Source organism: Coregonus lavaretus, assembly GCF_964263955.1.
Source record: "Coregonus lavaretus genome assembly, chromosome: 38".
NCBI lineage: Eukaryota > Metazoa > Chordata > Actinopteri > Salmoniformes > Salmonidae > Coregonus > Coregonus lavaretus.
The window spans coordinates 4,037,835-4,057,877 of NC_140025.1; the positions used below are offsets into that span (position 1 = coordinate 4,037,835).

General features: G+C 44.2%; 1 protein-coding gene across 2 annotated transcripts; it reads right to left on the reverse strand.

The window, feature by feature from the left end:
- Positions 1 to 188: 188 nt before the first annotated feature.
- LOC311112272 (metalloreductase STEAP3-like) lies at positions 189 to 6,126 on the reverse strand. Of its 2 annotated transcripts, none has more exons than XM_084155325.1 (5): positions 6,056 to 6,126; positions 4,961 to 5,461; positions 4,108 to 4,635; positions 3,718 to 3,882; positions 189 to 1,697 (listed from the first exon to the last, which is right to left on the reverse strand). In XM_084155325.1, the coding sequence occupies exons 2-5, from the start codon at positions 5,453 to 5,455 to the stop codon at positions 1,407 to 1,409; spliced, it is 1,479 nt and encodes a 492-aa protein (XP_084011451.1). In that variant the 5' UTR covers positions 5,456 to 5,461; positions 6,056 to 6,126; the 3' UTR covers positions 189 to 1,406. The 2 variants fall into 2 exon arrangements, with proteins under 2 accessions (XP_084011451.1, XP_084011450.1); XM_084155324.1 differs by having other exon boundaries at positions 4,961 to 5,466; positions 6,056 to 6,114.
- Between the last annotated feature and the right edge of the window lie 13,917 nt (positions 6,127 to 20,043).

Sequence of the window (20,043 nt, forward strand, 5' to 3'; positions counted from 1 at the left end):
CCTTTAACCCTTGAGTAGGTGGTGGTGACATCTCAAATTCCATTGGAAAGCAATGAAATGAGAGGTGACAAATGCAATAGCCTATAGCTACCACAAGAGGACAGCATGTGTCCACAGTCTATCTCCAGGTCAGTAAGGAGTGAGACAATAAAAATACATTCATGAACTTCTACATAACAATGAATTGGTAAGTTGTGGAAAATACTGTGTTTATTCTGAAAATAAGCACTATCAAAATATACATGTCTTTGATTTCATTTTGTGGATAAACCAATGGAAATTCGTACATTTAACAGAACCACAAGTGACGCAAGAAAAAATGTAACAGTCAGAGAATATAAAATAGCTCTTACAATTTCAGATGTACCATTGAGTCACCATGACAGCAGGTTTGTTTGATCATTCAATAAAATTAGTACATTTTATACAATGTCATATTTAAATTATACCTATATCACAGTGTAACTTCAACACAGAAACAAAACATGAGCCATCCTCGACTGGGTTTGGTGCCAGCAACAATTTGGGACTTGATAGTACATTTCTCCAATCTTTGACACACATTTGATCTTTGAAAGACTCTGAACAGGTAAAGTCTAAACATTATAGTGCATTCATTGACGCATAAAAACAGTGCAACAATAATCTAAGGCAGAAAATATAAAGGTCTATTTTCTAAACACATCTCCGAGCAGTAAGAAGCGATTACACAGCAGAAGCAGGCATGACACCCCCAAACAACCGATGACATTGTTGTGAGTTGCAACATTTTGGCTCTGACTGACCTTAGCGTCAGGGCAGGCAAATCAGACAGCTGAGCCAGATTCAGCCGCGAGCAGGACAGAGCTGAGGCATCTAACAGTACTACAAGTACAGCCTCGGATGCCCAGGCTTCGCTCACATTGAAGTGAAAGCCTGAGACAGAGGCTACCACAAGTACAATGTATTTTATTTTGATTTGTGTGATAGCATTGGATGCCCAGTATTTGACTGGCTAAGAGACTAGTAGGAAGACAATGACAATGTCTGGTTTCCAGTTTAGTTAAAGGGAGTAGCGGCAGCAAATTTAAAAGCAGCACTATAATAGCCATATCCGAAATGCATAACTGTACATGTGCCGGAGGCTTAGTGAGCAATACAACCATAGTTCATTTCTCTTGATAAATATACCAAGGTAAACAGTAGTGCTATAGATGAAATGGCATCCAAACAAGTAGCATGTTCACTAGTAAAACAAAGGCCATTGAAATCTCTAAATTGTTTTTGATGCATAAGGCTACTGTTGGTGATATTCCATCCCTTATAATGACACAGTCAGTACTTCTCTCCCATCGCCACTTGCCTGTGTGTGTCTTCCATGCTTCCTTCATTCAACCCTGTATGTAAGACTAAACCAAGCATCTCTCTCAAACATTACTGATGTCATCCTGTGATGGCCCGTTACACTCGTCCTCAGGCAGTGTGAAGCGGATGGCTCGGCTCTTCTCCCAACCCCTCCTGATACGACTCAGCCGGAGAGCCACACACGGCAGGGACAGAGCCAGCCTCCCCAGCAGCACAGCCAGCGGCAGGGCCAGCACCAGCAGGAAGGTGGGAGGGAGGTAGAAGCGATACTGCTCCGGGTCCAAGCCCCGGTCCCAGCCGTAGGTCAGCGTGTGGAGGGTGGCCATCACCAGGGCGGTGTAGCCAAGTCTGGACTGGAGGGGAGAAAACGTATTTGAATTGAACTGAATCTGGGTGATAGCCGGCTTCAGATGTACTCACTACAAGTTAATTTGGTTTGAAATCCAGTTTTTTTTTATTCAATACAATGTCAGCTCGTGAGATCCGATGGTGATGGCCCATTTTATATTGAACGTTTTAAAAAATACACTTCTGAACTTATAAATCCCCCAATACTCCATCCATACCCAATCAAACCCCTTTATGAAAGACTGTAAATGCAAACGAGGTTGGCCTACCCAGATGTACAGAACACCGGGGATCTGGCTGTTGACCTTTGAACCTTCTACATAACCTAATAACTCAACATCTTAGTGAGGTGAAAAGAAGTGGTGACTTGAGTGGTATATTATATGTGCAGTATATTAGCTCACGAGTGTAGTAAAGAGGCCCAAGGGGACAGTATGACCTACAAGCTCAACATTTGTCCTTAATGAGCCCCTGTAGTCAGCGCGTGTGTGTGTCTGTGTGTGTGTTCCCTCTAATTATTAGCACAGTACAGGGCACTACAGAGAGCAGCTGAATTATAATTACCCTTGACAGGCGGGAAGGTTCACTGTCGTGACTCACCCATTTCATCCCCATCCCTAAGTATACTGAACAAAAATATAAACGCAACATGTAAAGTGTTGGTCCCGTGTTTCATGAGCTGAAATAAAAAATCCCAGAAATGTTCCACAAGCACAAAAAGCTTATTTTTCTTACATTTTGTGCACAAATTTGTTTACATCCCTGTTAGTGAGCATTTCTCCTTTGCCAAGATAATCCATCCACTTGACAGGTGTGGCATATCAAGAAGCTGATTAAACAGCATGATCATCACACAGGTTCACGTTGTGCTGAGGACAATAAAAGGCCACTTTAAAATGTGCAGTTTTGTCACAACACAATGCCAGAGATGTCTCAAGTTTTGAGGGAGTGTACAATTGGCATGCTGACTGCAGGAATGTCCACCAGAGCTGTTGCCAGATAATTGAATGTTCATTTCTCTACCATAAGCTGCCTCCAATAAAATTTTACAGAATTTGGCAGTACATCCAACTGGCCTCACAACCGCAGACCACATGTAACCACACCAGCCCAGGACCTCCACATCCGGCTTCTTCACCTGCGGGATCGTCAGAGGGAGGGTGGGGGGGTATGCTGAGGAGTATTTCTGTCCGTAATAAAGCCCTTTTGTGGGGAAAAACTCATTCTGATTGGCTGGGCCTGGCTTCCCAGTGGGTGAGCCTATTCCCTCCAGGGCCCACCCATGGCTGCACTGCTGCCCAGTCATGTGAAATCCATAGATTAGGGCCTAATTTATTTATTTAAATTGACTATTTTCCTTATAAGAACTGATACTCAGTAAAATCGTTGAGATTGTTGCATTTATACTTTTGTTCAGTATACATGTTTATTACTTTTATACTTAATGCATCTCATTTTACCAATAATTATACAAGGCTCTGTTAAGAAAGTCTGGGCAAGTTAACAGTTCCTAATACCAGCCTAACTCACTTAAAGCCATGTCCGTCTGTCGTCTGCACTATGAATCAGCAGGACTGAACTCACTACATTATGTCTGGCTGGCTGCAAGCTTAAGGGACTGCAAGACTGTAATCTTGATGGAGAATAATGCTCAAATGTTTTACTGCGGCTCCGGGCTGTTGGCAGACAGGCCATTCTGACAGGCCAAGCAGAACCCAGGCCTTTTATCACAGGGACTAGCAGCATGTGACTAATCTGGCGCCGACTAGATCAGCTTAACATACATATGAAGGGGAAGTTCTAAAAGCTCCAAAGAAGGACAAATCCCTGGAAAATTGAACCATTATAGTAAAGTTCCCCCTTTATGAATTCCGAGGCATGCGAGAAGAAGAGTTGACACGCATAGCTCAGAGGTTGTCTTTCTACAGTAGGCTACAATGTTAATGTGTTTTGCCAGTCTTCGACTGCTCCATTGACTTACTGCTCATGTACACAGAAAAGGTGTGTGTGTGCAAATGTGCTGACCTGTACGAAGCTGAACTCCCTCCAGTTGAGAGAGTTGCCCACGGTGGGCAGTGAGGAGATAGCCAGCAGAGAGAGCAGGCCCAAGGCCAGGATGCCTATAGACAGATACAGCTCCATCCTCCACACCTTCTCCTCTACCCACGAGTCCTCCTGGCCTGCCTTCACCTGCACAGCAAACACACATTGTTGCTTACTGTGAGGTCAGGTGGTTACACTATAATCTGCATAATCCATTACAAATGTTTTACCATATTGAAAACGTTATAAATGCTGATGAGTAGAAATGTTTTTAATGCTTATGTTTAGACCCATACATTTATACTTCAATACTAATTCATTTATAGTATGTAGGCTACACTATTTATAAATAGTTTGATGACGCTTTCTCACCTGTTTGAAGGCAGCATTGAGCAGACTGTAGCGTGCAGACCTGCGCATGGGCAAACACAGGCTATAGACGGCATGCAGGGCTGCGCAGAGGAAGGCACAGAGGCCCAACTGCTTCCGAAGCTGCAGCCAGCGATCCAACCAGTTGGGGAAGCGCCTGTACTTGGTGCCCCACGACAGCTGCAGGAAGGCAGCCACGAGGCCCGGCAGGTAGACCAGAGCCAGGGTCACCAAGGCCACCGAGGGGAGAGTCACGTTTACCACCTCCACCGGCATTTTGTAGAATGCGCTCTTCCCCGCCGTTGCGTAAGGGTGGATGACGTCACGTAGGAAGTTGTAGGCGTAGAAGAAGAGGAAAAGGCAGAGGGTGGAGAGACAAGGGAGACGCCACGAAGGGAAGAGGTACAGGGGGGTGTTCTCTATCTCCTGGGCAGAGGAGAGGCGGCCCATGTCAACAGGGATGAAGCCTAGACTGCGGCAGATCTGGAGTACAGCGCTCTTGGCCCTACTGCTGTCACTGCAAATCAGCACCTGGATAGTAAAGAGAAGAGTGTCAGCTAAGGGAAGGGAATCTTCACCAAGGAGAACCCAACTGAAGAGACACTATACTTCACCAATAGCCTACCCTACATCACATCGTTTAGCTACAGTGACATCGTATGACCAACACCTGTGAGAATATGGTTGCAAGATGAGAATGTGTGAAACATCTAACATTACATAAACTGCAGACATTGTCCGGTTTAGAGCAAAAAATATATAAAAACTGTACGTCCAAATGTCATTCAGAGTAGTAATGTCTGTCTGTCTGTCTCTTCTCTGGCACTGTTGTGTGTTCAGAGGACTTAGGCCTTACCTGTCTGCTGCCGTCCCGTGGCCCCGTCTGCAGGCTCCAGGCCGAGATCACATTGAAGCCCTTCACCACACTGCTCTCTGGGAAGATATCGGCCAGCTGCTCCGCGTAGGACTGCTTATCCCTGTTGATCTTAGTACCGTTACTAACATCCACCAGAATCTTCCCCACTAGCGGCTCCCTCAGCCCAGCCAGGGTGGAGTAGTGCTCGGGGAAGAGGGCCACGAACACCAGGTCGGCCTGGGTGGCAGCCTGGTGCTGGGTGGTCACCTCAGCCTCCTCGGGAAAGAGGGAGGCACAGCGCTTGGGGTTGCGGCTGCCCACCACCACCCGGTACCCGGAAGCTACCAGCCCGGTGGCTAAGGAGCGGGACAAGTCACCTGTGCCCAGGATGCCAACCAAGGGGGTACCTGGATCGGAAATTGAGGTTTTGAGGTGTCTGGGGCTGGGGCTGGCACCACCCCATATTAGAGGCTTCTTCATCTCCTCCTGGGGCATCCTGTCCTGCGCTGAAAAAAACAAAAGGTCACTAACAGTGTCACATGTCTATCAATAGACAATTGTGTCTGTGCAGCATTCAATGTAAAGATGCTTTTGTTATTGACACAAATTAACACTGATGTACTACTTGATTCAACTGGCAAACTAGCTAGCTAGCTAATGCAACCTGCTTATAACTGCTATAGCTAACTAACTAACTACTACTACTACTACTGCTACTCCTCCTCCTCCTCCTCGCAGGCTAACGAAGTTACTAGCTAGACATCCTTTATTTGTGCACACCTCTTGCAGGTGTACTGCCTTCAATACTTAGACAATGAGGTATTGAAGCCAGGGCTACGCAAATTGATATTCTAGCTAGCTACTCCTACTCCAAAGGAGAACTCATGTTAGCTAACATTGCTTGGTTGAACGCAATGCTAGCTAGCTAAGAAAGTTAGCTAGCTAACATTTGGGCAAAAATATAGAACACAGAAGTACCAACTATTTTCGACAAAATTGGTCATCTTCTATAAATGTCCTATGTATACTTTAACTAACTAGCTACAGCAAAACAGTAGACACAAATAACTTTTTAATTCATCTTGGTTGGCTCACCTCCTTTCTTGACGTCTGTGTATTTTTGTCCTATGCTCATAACTTTGTGACGCAGAAATCTGTCCCCACCCCAACCGCGCCTCTGTGTGAAGACGATAAGTTCCTCGCCAAACTGACATGAGAGCTGACCTACAGTAGGCTAGGACTGGCCCATTAAGTTAACAGTAGCTACAGTATAAATTATTCCTAGCAAGAAGACAGTAGACAACCCATAATTAACATGGTTCGAAAAGCTCTGACTCTTATGTAAATTGATTGCAGTGTCTATGGGTATTTAGAATTTTTATTTCAAGATGTTCTCTGTGGTGCATTAATTTTCCATTGGATGTTTGGCTTGCTGTATCACAAGTTTATTTTCCATGGGGATCTTAAATGCTGTTGTTAAAAGTCAGCCCTGGGATTTACTGTAAATTAAAAACATAGGCCCACTAAAAGTAAAAGGGAGATTTGACTGCAGGTCAGAGGCTGTCAACACAGCTGTAACAGTCTGCCTTTGCCAGCTGTAGAAGGTTAAATGTATCCTTCTGGCTTACATGGTTTCCTCTCTCTCTCTCTCTCTCTCTCTCTCTCTCTCTCTCTCTCTCTCTCTCTCTCTCTCCTCACATAACCTACATTTGTCGATTTTCCATCCATTTGTAAATTATGGTTATTGGTGGCTAACACTTGGGATGTTGAAGTAAAGTAAAGCACTGGAATTGAAACTGTCATTTTGTGGCTATGACCTATGATGAAGATATTGTAATCTAATTTTGGAAGGTCATGTGACATTGATTGTGCAATTTGTTTTGACATGAGTAGGCTACATCTGAATGTTATGTGACTCCAGTGCCATGCCACTCCTATGAAATGATAAGTGATCTAATGAGAATGAGATATGACAAGGTTTTGTCTCTATCCAGATTCAGGAGATTCAAGGCTACTTGATTCAAGGCTACAGTGCATAGGCCTACATAATGTAAGTAGGCTAAAGACAATTAACCAACGACTGTAGCAGTCCGTTCCATTTCATAAGATGGTTATGAAGACATTTCTGTCAGCCACCGCCTTATATTGCTGCAGCATTTTAGGCCACTTTAAACTCTGACTTTACACTCCGAGATCCGTTATGGCATCAGTGTTTGTGGTTAACTTTCATCTCAGCAGACAGCTCTATCTGGGCTCATGTTGGATGCCAGGCATGTCCGAACTATTTCCCCGCCTGCCTTGCTCCCAAGCCCTGGCTGCTCCTCCGTATTACTGTAACCTTCCCGGCTCCGTCGGTCAAGATGAGCGTGGAAAGCTGGGATTTCTGTGGAAAGCCTCAGCCTTGATCACAGAATCACACAAATATATGACCATCAGCAGCCGTCCGTGACAGATTTGGAGTGTAATATCACACTGATCCATCTTGTAATCTATAAATCACAGAGCATTTAATGTGATTCATTGGAAATAAATGACTGTCTTTGATACAGGACCACATTTTTTTCATGAAGATTGTATACATATTTCATATACATTAGCCTATGTTTCAGTCTATTTTAACATCTAAGATTTCCCTTCATGCCAACAACTGTAAGAATGCATTTGCTGGCCTCCTGAGTGGCGCAGTGGTCTAAGGCACTGCATCGCAGTGCTAGAGGTGTCACTACAGACCTGGGTTCGATCCCAGGCAGTGGCGGCTCCTGAAAAAATTCTCAGGAGGGGCAATTTTTCTGATGATTTAGGTGACCTACACACATTTTAAAAAAGATATGTCCAGCAACAACATGAAGACAGGGGCAGCATATAAGTCAATACCAGAAGCATTTATTGACTGATCTGGGGAGATGGATTCCAGTTTCTGTGACAGATTATAAATAATCTCTGATGCCTTTGTTATATTAGCTTTTGGTTGAATGTACTGTCGTAGTAAATATATAATGTTATAGCTTGGTCTGACTAAAATCTTGTGCATGACCCATTTTGTGTTGGGCGTTTGTTTTCAATCAATGCTGTTCCTATCCTATAACAATGGACAAAAGAGTCCTATCTTGTCAGCCTTGTCAGCAGGTGGCCAAGGACAACACCCACGCCATAGGTCTCTCAGTTCTTCCAACTCACGAGTTCTTGCTCTGAGGACACACACACACACACACACACACACATCATCACTGATAACACACACACACACACACACATCATCACTGTTAAACACACACACACACACACACACATCATCACTGTTAAACACACACACACACACACACAAAAATCCCCTCTCTTTAGGCTGAACATTTGAAGACAGAGAACCCGACTCAGAGCCAATGCAACAGTGGAGGGGACCTCGCCCAACTCATCAGGACCAATCAGAAGATCAGAACTACTAGATTCAACCTACATCATTTATTGTATAAAATGTCAGCACACAATGTTTTCGGGGCTCTCTTCAGATAGCTCCCTAAGAGTTTGACGAACGAGTCCGTGCACGCGATTCCAGATATCTTTACCTCTGAATAAACTGCCTTTATTATACCATATCCACCCTGTCCAAAGTCTCTACTTGGTCTCAGTTCTCCAGTAAACTTGTGATTATCAACAGTACACAACGGTAACAAACAATTGGGGGAACTCACGGGGCAGATAGTAAGGTCACAGTGACACAGAAAGCAGTTCAATGTCGGGGCTCGGGGGTACAGAGTCGCTCTCTTACCAGGATCGATTTTCCCTGTGACTGTCAGATCGAGGTCCGCTCCGACCAGGGTGAAGCCGGCCGGCTCCACTTCTCTGTCCGGGACTCTGTCATCCAGCCAAGTCTCCCAGCTGTATTGGATTCCGCTGCCAGCAACGTTTTCATTATTTAGTCCGTTCGTAGCGGGTATGTACACGATCAACAAGATCAGTCCAAAACCCACCACTCGAAATCCATGGTTGGCAGAATGTTTGTAAACTAAGTGTACAAATTAAAAACATAAAATAACGCCACTAAGTGTACAAATTAAAAACATAAAATAACGCCACACTGCAGGTCGCAAAGAGACGCTGCTAGCCGCTATTTGCTTAGTTACGTTCATGGTTACGTCACGTATGACGAAAGCGCGTAAGTGCAAGCCCACAGACACCCATAGAGAATGTATTGAAAGCTTTGAAATTTGAAAAAAATAGATTTTACATGACAGGCTATGAGAGACTTCTGGGCGATTTTCAACCTGACTGAAATCGCCCAAAAACGGGCGGGGCCATTTGAAGCACGACTTTAGCCTGATTTGACATTTAGTGGCAGTCAGATCAGATTACAACACTGATAACTACTGTTGCCGTGATATAATTGATTAGAAAAAAAATCCCTTCCTTTTCCCGTTTGGCAGTGCGTCGCCCATATCGCCCTATTGAACAGGCCGTCCCTGATCCCAGGCTGTGTCGCAGTTGGCTGCGACCGGGAGACCCATGAGGTGGCGCACAATTGGCTCAGCGTCATCCTGGTTAGGGGATGGTTTGGTCGGCCGGGATGTCCTTGTCCCGTTGTGCTCTAGCAACTCCTTGCGGCGGGCTGGGCGCATGCACGCTGACATCGGTCGCCAGTTGTACGGTGTTTCCCGCCGACACATTGGTGCGGCTGGCTTCCGGGTTAAGTGAGCAGTGTGTCAAGAAGCAGAGCGGCTTGGCGGGGTCGTGTTTCGGAGGATGTGTGGCAATGGACCTTCACCTCTCTCTCGAGTCCGTACGGGAGTTGCAGCGATGGGACAAGACTGTAACTACCAATTGGGGAGAATAATGCATTTGCCTACCAGCAGCAGATAACCATTGTCACATTCAGTTTGCTTATAGTGAGGTGTTAAGTTATTTATCTTCTACAACATGTTTTAAGTTTTTAATGTAAAGATTTGATTTGTAACAGAACAAGGGACTACCGGTCACTCTGTGACCTCTAGGGTCAAAGGTCAACAGAAATCCAGCCAAGTCTAAAAACCTTCCTCCACGTCATCCACTGGCACCATGTCAACCACTGCCCAAATCTTTTCATTATGAGCTGGGCAGTGGGCACTAATGCAGCCCAGGGGACCATGACTCTGTGAGTCCAGTCTTACTGCATCAGATAACGCAGACTGGGCTGGAGAACTGGGTCAGGCTAGAGTTGGAGCCTGGGAGCAGACATTTATAGCCAGCAGTAGCAACGCATGTTCAATGTGTAGACAATGGAACACTTTGGTGCTTCAAAATCGGACACATACACAGAGAGTGGCGCAGATCAATGTCAAATGCTGTGTTTAGCTGGGATTCGATCTTTAATTTTGCTGAAATTTTGCTGATGATATTTCAATGGGCATTGCTCATTTGAATCACATAATTTCAAAAAATGTATTGCATTGTACCAGTTATTATTATTCACCAACTACTTCTCAGATATAGTTCAATGTGTCAAATCGGAGGGCCTGTTGTCTGGACCTATGGCAGTCTCTATGGGGGTGCCACAGGGTTCAATTCTTGGGCCGACTCTTTTCTCCGTGTATATCAATGATGTCGCTCTTGCTGCTGGTGACTCTCAGTTCCACCTCTACACAGACGACACCATTTTGTATACATCTGGCCCTTCATTGGACACTGTGTTAACAAACCTCTAAATGAGCTTCAATGCCATACAACACTCCTTCAGTAGCCTCCAACTGCTCTTAAACACTAGTAAAACTAAATGCATACTCTTCAATCGAACGCTGCTGGCACCCGCCCACCCGACTAGAATCACTACTCTCGACGGGTCTGACCTAGAGTCTGGTTAGACTGTAAACTCTCCTTCCAGACTCACATTAAGAATCTCCAATCCAAAGTTAAATCTAGAATCGCTTCCTATTTCGCAACAAAGCCTCCTTCACTCATGCTGCCAAACATGCCCTCGTAAAACTGACTATCCTACCGATCCTTGACTTCGGCGATGTAATTTACAAAATAGCCTCCAACACTCTACTCAGCAAATTGGATGTAGTCTATCACAGTGCCATCCATTTTGGCACCAAAGCCCCATATACTACCCCCCACTGTGACCTGTACGCTCTTGTTGGCTGGTCCTCACTACATATTCGTCGCCAAACCCACTGGGTCCAGATCATCTATAAATCACTGCTAGGCAAATCCCCGCCTTATCTTAGCTCATTGGTCACCATAGCAACACCCACCCGTAGTATGCGCTCCAGCAGGTATATCTCACTGGTCATCCCCAAAGCCAACACCTCCTTTGGCCGCCATTCCTTCCAGTTCTCTGCTGCCAATGACTGAAACGAATTGCAAAAATCTCTGAAGCTGGAGACTCTTATCTCCCTCACTAACTTTAAGCATCAGTTGTCAGAGCACCTTACCGATCACTGCACCTGTACACAGCCCATCTGAAATTAGCCCACCCAGCTACCTCATCCCCATATTGTTTATTTTGCTCATTTGCACCCCAGTATCTCTATTTGCACATCATCTCTTGCACATCTATCATTCCAGTGTTAATACTAATTGTAATTATTTTGCACTATAGCCTATTTATTGCCTTACCTCCATAACTTGCTACATTTGCACACACTGTATATATATTTTCTGTTGTATTTTTGACTTTATGTTTTGTTTTACCCCATATGTAACTCTGTTGTTGTTTTTATCGCACTGCTTTGCTTTATCTTGGCCAGTTCGCAGTTGTAAATGAGAACTTGTTCTCAACTGGCTTACCAGGTCAAATAAAGGTGAAATAAAAATTTACAAAAATATTCTGCATGTTCCTAACTAAGGTTGGATATGCTGGGCTATGTGACGTTTGATTGAGTCCTCTACCTCCATTGGCATCTGAAAACATAGCATCCTCCTGACGAGTTGTGTGATTAGGGACATTGTACCTAATGACTGTATCACAGGGCAGCAGTTCATTGCAATGACCTCCATAGCATGGATAGTGGTGCACCATCCCGTCCTCTTTCCCTTGTTTTGTTATCGCCCAAAGGTGTATTGTACAAATCCCTGGGAAAGGTCACATCAGCAGCCATGTGAGTAATGAGGCAGTAAGCATTTATCCTTTGTTGATGGAAACAAATGTGTTTCTACTGAACTGGATGGAGCACAGATAAGAGTTTGGTTTCACTTGTGCTAAATGAAACAGGTCCAACTTAATATACAATTGATCCTCAGATAAAAGCTCATACATTTTACTTGTATTCTTATGTGAGTGGTTTGGTGTATTTCTTTGATTGATTGAAATGTAATGGATGCTATATATAGAAAACAGAGGGGAGTTTTGAGATCCATTATACAAATTGTGGATCATACGAGAACCAGTGTACCGGAGATTCCTTTCCTTTTCAAACACAACAGCTTGCCATGTCTTTGGCCACTCAGAAACTCTACATCGCCTTGAGTTATGCAGTTACTCTGATGTGGGTCAACCATGTCATGTTGTCCTTCTCTTTGAGGAACTGTTTGATCTGGACTTGAAATTACTCTAATGCAAACCTACATACTTTGATGACCACTAATCTCTTTATGTGTACGTTTTCAGTGACCTGTTACTATATCATTTTGGATTTTGAGATTAGCGAGATAATCCAGATAGCTAAAGTGATAACATGTGATTGAATCTGTCTTGGAGATAGCCAGGCCTGTTGCTGATGAAATGATAGCTCAAGTCCACCCACCTCCTAAGGGATATGTCTGGATCTGACATTGTGCCAGCAGCCAGCATCAGCTCACGTCCTCCACGTGTTAGTCTATCAACAATGGGACTCTGATAGTGTTAGGTTGAATCACTCTTTTCGTGTCTGAGATAGAGAAATTATGTTTTCACATGCAATAGTGGGAAAAGCAGGACATCAATTATGTGGGCAATGTAATCTTGATATGGGATGTCCATCACCTTATTTGTGTGGGTTTATTCCTCTTAGAAAAACCTACCAATATCACAGAAATACAAACATTTAAACTGGCTACGGATTCACACATAATTTTGGTATCTTTGGTATCCAATGGACTGATAGTGTGGGAGTGCTGGTTTAACATCTACTGTAGTTACAATGAATAAATAACAGGCATAAGCAAACTTTGTCTCATTGGATTTTATAAGAAGTATTATAAGCACAAGATGCTTGAGTTTATTAATTTTTTCTAAGTATGCTATGCTCCACTGCATCCTTTTTTTCTGGCAAAATAGCCTATGTGAGAAAGAGAAAATTAGTGACATCCCTTACCACAAACATAGTTTACTGTTGAAAAGGTGCACATATATCAACCTCAGAATTACATTGACTAAAATAGATTAATTTGGATTGTTGTGGCAAAAAGGTGAGCTGGATAAAATCATGTAGTACCTAAAAAAAGCCTTAAAATGTCCAGGGGAAGAGTCAACAAACGTAGAAGTCCCAGGGGTGGACATGTGATCCCAACAGAGTCCGATTCACCATAATCTGAACACAATTCAGGAGAGTCTTAATCAATTGTTAACTAAATGTAAACCATGTGCTAGAGAAAAAAAACATTAATTGAAGTCTGAACCCTGTTAGGATATAGAGTAGTCAATGGTGGACATTATTTTGCTCACCAGCCCAATCAGGCTTGTTACAAGAGTAGAGAGGATATTTACTATCCAAAAGGTCACTTACCTTCCGGCACACACATCGGTGAGAGAGGTCTGAGAATGTGAGCCAGGGCAGTGTCTGATATTCCAGGCCCAGCTTTGGTAGTTGTACCTGGATAACCTGAATATTTGAAATCCTTGGCCCTTTGGAAACCCTGTGGTGGAGGTGAATGGAAGACATTCTGGGCCCTTTGGCAACCCTGTGGTGGAGGTGAATCAAACCAATTCTGGGCCCTTTGGCAACCCTGTGGCGGAGGGAAATAATCCGATAGGCAGGGAGGAGGTGGAGTAGTTTTGGTCTGTGTTTGTCTTTTTTTATGTTGCTTCAGCAGACCCTTCAGCTCAAACATGACATGCTTCATAATTGGAGAGATGGGCAGCTCAGCCACGATGGGCTTCACTGGTGGAGAGATGGGAAGCTCAAACATGACGGGCTTCACTAGTGGAGAGATGGGCAGCTCAGCTACAATGGGCTTCACTGGTGGAGAGATGGGAAGCTCAACCATTATGGGCTTCACTGGTGGAGAGATGGGAAGCTCACCCATGATTGGCTTCACTGGTGGAGAGATGGGAAGCTCAACCACGATGGGCTTCACTGGTGGAGAGATGGGAAGCTCAACCATGATGGGCTTCACTGGTGGAGAGATGGGCAGCTCAGCCACGATGGGCTTCACTGGTGGAGAGATGGGCAGCTCAACCACAATGGGCTTCACTGGTGGAGAGATGGGAAGCTCAACCATGATGGGCTTCACTGGTGGAGAGATGGGCAGCTCAGCCACGATGGGCTTCACTGGTGGAGAGATGGGAAGCTCAACCAAGATGGGCTTCACTGGTGGAGAGATGGGAAGCTCAACCATGATGGGCTTCACTGGTGGAGAGATGGGCAGCTCAGCCACGATGGGCTTCACTGGTGGAGAGATGGGAAGCTCAACCATGATGGGCTTCACTGGTGGAGAGATGGGCAGCTCAGCCACGATGGGCTTCACTGGTGGAGAGATGGGCAGCTCAACCACAATGGGCTTCACTGGTGGAGAGATGGGAAGCTCAACCATGACAGGCTTCACTGGTGGAGAGATGGGCAGCTCAGCCACGATGGGCTTCACTGGTGGAGAGATGGGAAGCTCAAATATGACAGGCTTCACTAGTGGAGAGATGGGCAGCTCAGCCACGATGGGCTTCACTGGTGGAGAGATGGGAAGCTCAACCATGATGGGCTTCACTGGTGGAGAGATGGGAAGCTCAACCATGATGGGCTTCACTGGTGGAGAGATGGGCAGCTCAGCCACGATGGGCTTCACTGGTCGAGAGATGGGAAGCTCAACCATGATGGGCTTCACTGGTGGAGAGATGGGCAGCTCAGCCACGATGGGCTTCACTGGTGGAGAGATGGGCAGCTCAGCCACGATGGGCTTCACTGGTCGAGAGATGGGAAGCTCAACCATGATGGGCTTCACTGGTGGAGAGATGGGAAGCTCAACCATGATGGGCTTCACTGGTGGAGAGATGGGCAGCTCAGCCACGATGGGCTTCACTGGTGGAGAGATGGGCAGCTCAGCCACGATGGGCTTCACTGGTGGAGAGATGGGCTATAGATAGTGGTATAGAAAGAGAAGTTTAGTCCAGAAACAACATATAATCAATTACAATGTAATAGACGCATGGCCTAAAACATATCTGTTTGCTTACTTATGAATATGCAAACCATAATAATCATCCCCTCCCTCATCATTCATTCTAACTCTGCTGTCTCATCCAACGAATAAACATACCTGTGCCCTACTCTGTGAGAACAACAGGGTAACACAATACCACATGAAGAACTTAGATTGGTACTCCTGACACTTCTGCCATGCAATCTCAATCATCTCCTCCCCAACGCTACAGGAGAGGAAACACACCAGGTTGTTTAGAATGTGTGGAAAGAGGCTTCATACCGTGGATACGAAACAGTCTTTATATTTCAGATCTGAACTCAATCTAGGTACTCTGGGTAATCCAGGTAATCTGAAACTCCATTACATTGGTCCAACATCTCAATCAACTTCACTGTAAAGGCAGTGTAATCATAGCACTCCAAATCCCAAAATGAATGTATCTGGTGGATTGTGTAGCTGTGCAGATGTCAATGCTGTGTTAACGAACAAAGTGCTTACTTTGCAAGAGGCCAAGGGGATGCTGCGAGGAATCCAGGCTGGTCCTGTGGGCTCTGCTGAGGGAGATCAGAGGAAGTAGGGAGGGGGAGATGGGCAGGAGCATCGACAATCTGAGAAGAACCAGCCTCTATTTCCCATTTGGCCCCTTGACCAGGTTGATCCTGGTCATACTTGTACGCATACTCATAGTTGTACTCGTTGTTGTTTAGGGTCCACCTCTCTGTAAAAAGAATGAGAGCAGAAGCTTGATCCTCTCATTTCCATAAAGGAATGGTAATACAATGATTAAACCAAGACCCAACAGAGGTGTGAAATGCTTACCCCAATGGCCATGTTCTTCATTCCAGTGGAAATATCCATAATCATCGGCCACGTAAAACCCGTCTGCATCAGCCTTAACAACATAATCAACATGGAGACAGTCAGGTGAGAACAACTTTAAAGAGCAAAACCTGTTATCAAAGCAAAAAAGCTGGAAGGTACAGTATAAATTGAATCCCTTTTAATGTTCTCAGAATGTATTGGAGAAAACATTATACCGAGACCTTTTAAAGCTAGAATCCTTAATTGAAACAATAACAAAGTGGGCACCCCACCTCTCTTTTGGTAAAAAACTAAGGGATGGGCCTGGAGAAATATAACCACTCTCAAATTCAGACAGAGCTGGCCATCCATGATATCAAAATTACAGTTTTAACCATGTTTTAAGGTTATACAGTGTTGTTTTCATTACATTTACATTGTTTACACACATTGGAGTAAAACAAGCTTCTATTTTGGGTTCTGATGGGGTACATATGACAGTTGAATTAAGATCATGAGGCATTTATAATTATATTCTTCAAGAATCAAATGGGTATATATCATTAACCTCTTAAGGATCGTACACTTTCTTTTGCCTAAAATGACATACCCAAATCTAAATGCCTGTAGCTCAGGACCTGAAGCAAGGATATGCATATTCTTGATACCATTTTAAAGGAAACACTTTGAAGTTTGTGAAAATGTGAAATGAATGTAGGAGAATATAACACATTAGATCTGGTAAAAGATAATACAAACAAAAAAACATGTGTTTTCTATATATTTTTTTGTTCCATCATCTTTGAAATGCAAGAGAAAGGCCACAATATAATAATGCTGTTTAGGAACAATTTAGATTAATCAGAGCAAGATTACTGAATGTAACGCACATTATTTACCTTCAGAGAGGTGAATGTATCAAACCAGTTGCCGTAGAGGTTAATTAATAAGTCCAACAATGGATGTAGCAACTAAGGGTTCTAGTTTTAAGGAACCAAACAGCTAACGTTGGGAATATCTTGAAAAACTCCTGATCCCAAACGGGGACCAAACTGGAACGTTTCCAGTCCTAGACCTATGTCCCTGGAATCTTCTGACTGTAACATCATACTACTGACATTCCATGGACCAAAAGAAAACGTATTGAATGTTGCCAGAACTTCCTGGAGAAATACGTTACATAAAGAACATTATAAACTGGGTGGTTTGAGCCCTGAATGCTGATTGGCTGACAGCCGTGGTATATCAGACCGTATACCATGGGTATGACAAAACACGTATTTTTTCTACTCTAATTACGTTGGTAACCAGTTTATAATAGCAATAAGGCACCTCTGGGGTTTGTGATATATGGCCAATATACCATGGCTGAGGGCTGTGTCCAGGCACTCCACGTTGCGTTGTGCTTTTGCGTCGTGCATAAGAACAGCCCTTAGCCTTGGTATATTGGCCATATACAAGACCCCCTCTGGCCTTATTGCTTAAGTAACCCACTGGGCACAGACATAATTTCAACATCTAGTTTGGAATTCAGTTTGGTTGAGTTGTCAACTAAGGTGAATTCAACTTGAAATCAACAACAACAAAAATCACTGGGTACTTGCTAACTCTGGTCAATGGTGATAGTGTGGAGAAACTCACACTACCGCCCTGAACCAGAGCTAAATATGCTACTCGCTACCGCCCTGCTCCAGAGTGAGGTGTTTGATTACTCACATTATATGGATCCATAGTTGCTGGATCCATGGTTAGCCAATCTTCAACACAGACGCACCATCCAACATCTCCGGTAAAATTTACGGTAAGGTCTCCAACATCCGGAACAACAGACCGTAATGGTTTCAAAGAGTGATCCAAGTAGTAGTCTCCAGAAACAATTCGTTGCTACTAATAAACGAAAATCGATTGCTCAGGGTTATTTATAGGCTAGATAACGTCACAATACTAATCGTCAGATTGGAACTCACAGAGATTCTGTAGCTCATTCTGTAAATGTTTTAACTCTACTTTGAGTCATAATGTAAGTAATTACACTGCACGCGACCACTATTGACATGGGACGGGTTGTTCATTTGAGTCAAATATTTGGCCACTTCCTTGTGTTTGTTTATAATTGAAAATCAATAAACAATTTATCGTAAAGTTTTGGTCACTCACATTTGTCTCGATTGATTGTTTCTAAATATTTCCCGCAAATGTTCCACTAGTAGCCTAGGCCTAGCCAACAAGACAAAATAGGTTTCAAGGGAACACACAGCAACACATTAAATTACTATTCTGTTCTATTTATGGGAACACCTATAGGGAACACGCATAGGGAACGTGCATAGGAAATGTTTAGTCTGTCTGCATTACCAGTGTCTATTGGTAGCTTATAATGACAGACTCAATCACAAGGGATGACCGCGAATAAATGTTAGCTTTGCTGTTAGCTGATTTCTTAGCTGCTGAGACAGGGTGGTAGATGTTAAACCCCAGCTCTAGAACATGAGGCTGGGCTCCCTGCCTGTGCCATTAAACCCCTACAACTCATCCAGAATGCCGCAGCCCGTCTGGTGTTCAACCTTCCCAAGTTCTTTCACGTCGCCCCGCTCCTCCGCACACTCCACTGGTTTCCAGTTGAAGCCCGCATCTGTTACAAGACCATGGTGCTTGCCTATGGAGCTGTGAGGGGATCGGCACCTCTGTACCTTCAGGCTCTGATCAGTCCCTACACCCATACGAGGGCATTGCGTTCATCCACCTCTGGCCTGCTGGCTCCCCTTCCTCTGCGGAAGCACAGTTCAAAACTGTTCGCTGCTCTGGCACCCCAATGGTGGAACAAGCTCCCTCACGACGCCAGGACAGCGGAGTCACTCACCACCTTCCGGAGACATTTGAAACCCCACCTCTTTAAGGAATACCTGGGATAGGATAAAGTAATCCTTCTACCCCCCCCCCCCCCCCTAAAATATAAAAAAAAAAAAAAAAAAAAAAAATATATATTGTAAAGTGGTTATCACACTGGCTATAGGGTGAATGCACCAATTTGTAAGTCGCTCTGGATAAGAGCGTCTGCTAAATGACGTAAATGTAAATGTAAATAAGGATTAACAGATTTGTTTCAGTCATGAAACCGTCACTTTCTTAGAGATTGAAGACAGAATACAAGAATGTGTGAATGTAAATGTAGGTTGACTTGGATGGTTTGGGGTATGCCATTTGTTACAAAGGGGAGGTGACGAACTAATATTTAATGAAACAAATATTAGATAGGCCTACAGCAAAATTACTAAATTGTTATGTTGCTTTTAAAGCGCATTGATACATAGGCTAAATGTTTTGATGCATGTGGATTTCCAGTTGGGCGCCAGCGTCCTAATGATTGGGAGTGGTGCTGAAAGGACAGCTACTGCACCATACACAGAGCCTTTCGTTTCAGCAAAATAATGGCTATTCTGTTCTATTTAATTATATGGGGACACGTTCTGTACAACCACATGGTGTGCATGTTTCAAAATATAAATGGATCAAAAGTGTTTAATGCTTTCTAATTCCATATGCTCCTTGTTGTAATATGAGGATTTGTAATTCATACATAAAGATTGCCCGATTATTGTTTCGATCTTAATCCAAATTGCAAAAGGCTTTACTCCGCATGTGTTACGTCAGCGACCCCCGTAGGACTGGAATAGAATGGGAGCGCTCCAACTCAGCGCTGAGAACCAGCGCGCGCCCATTCATGCCAAGATGTGTACCTTTCGTCTGTCTGCTCTGTGAGGCAGTTATGATACTGGCACGACTGCCTAAGGGTTATGGACAAAACAAAATAGAATCGTTTCATTGAGGAAGAAAATATATTTTGTGTCTGTTTTTTTCCTTCTAATTACGCACGCAAACCTTCCACTATTACTCCTCCAAGCTCAGCTGACTTTCTATCGCTTGCTTCTCGGATAGTCCAGAGGAAGCGACTTGTGGCCGCTGTGGTTGGCATCGTC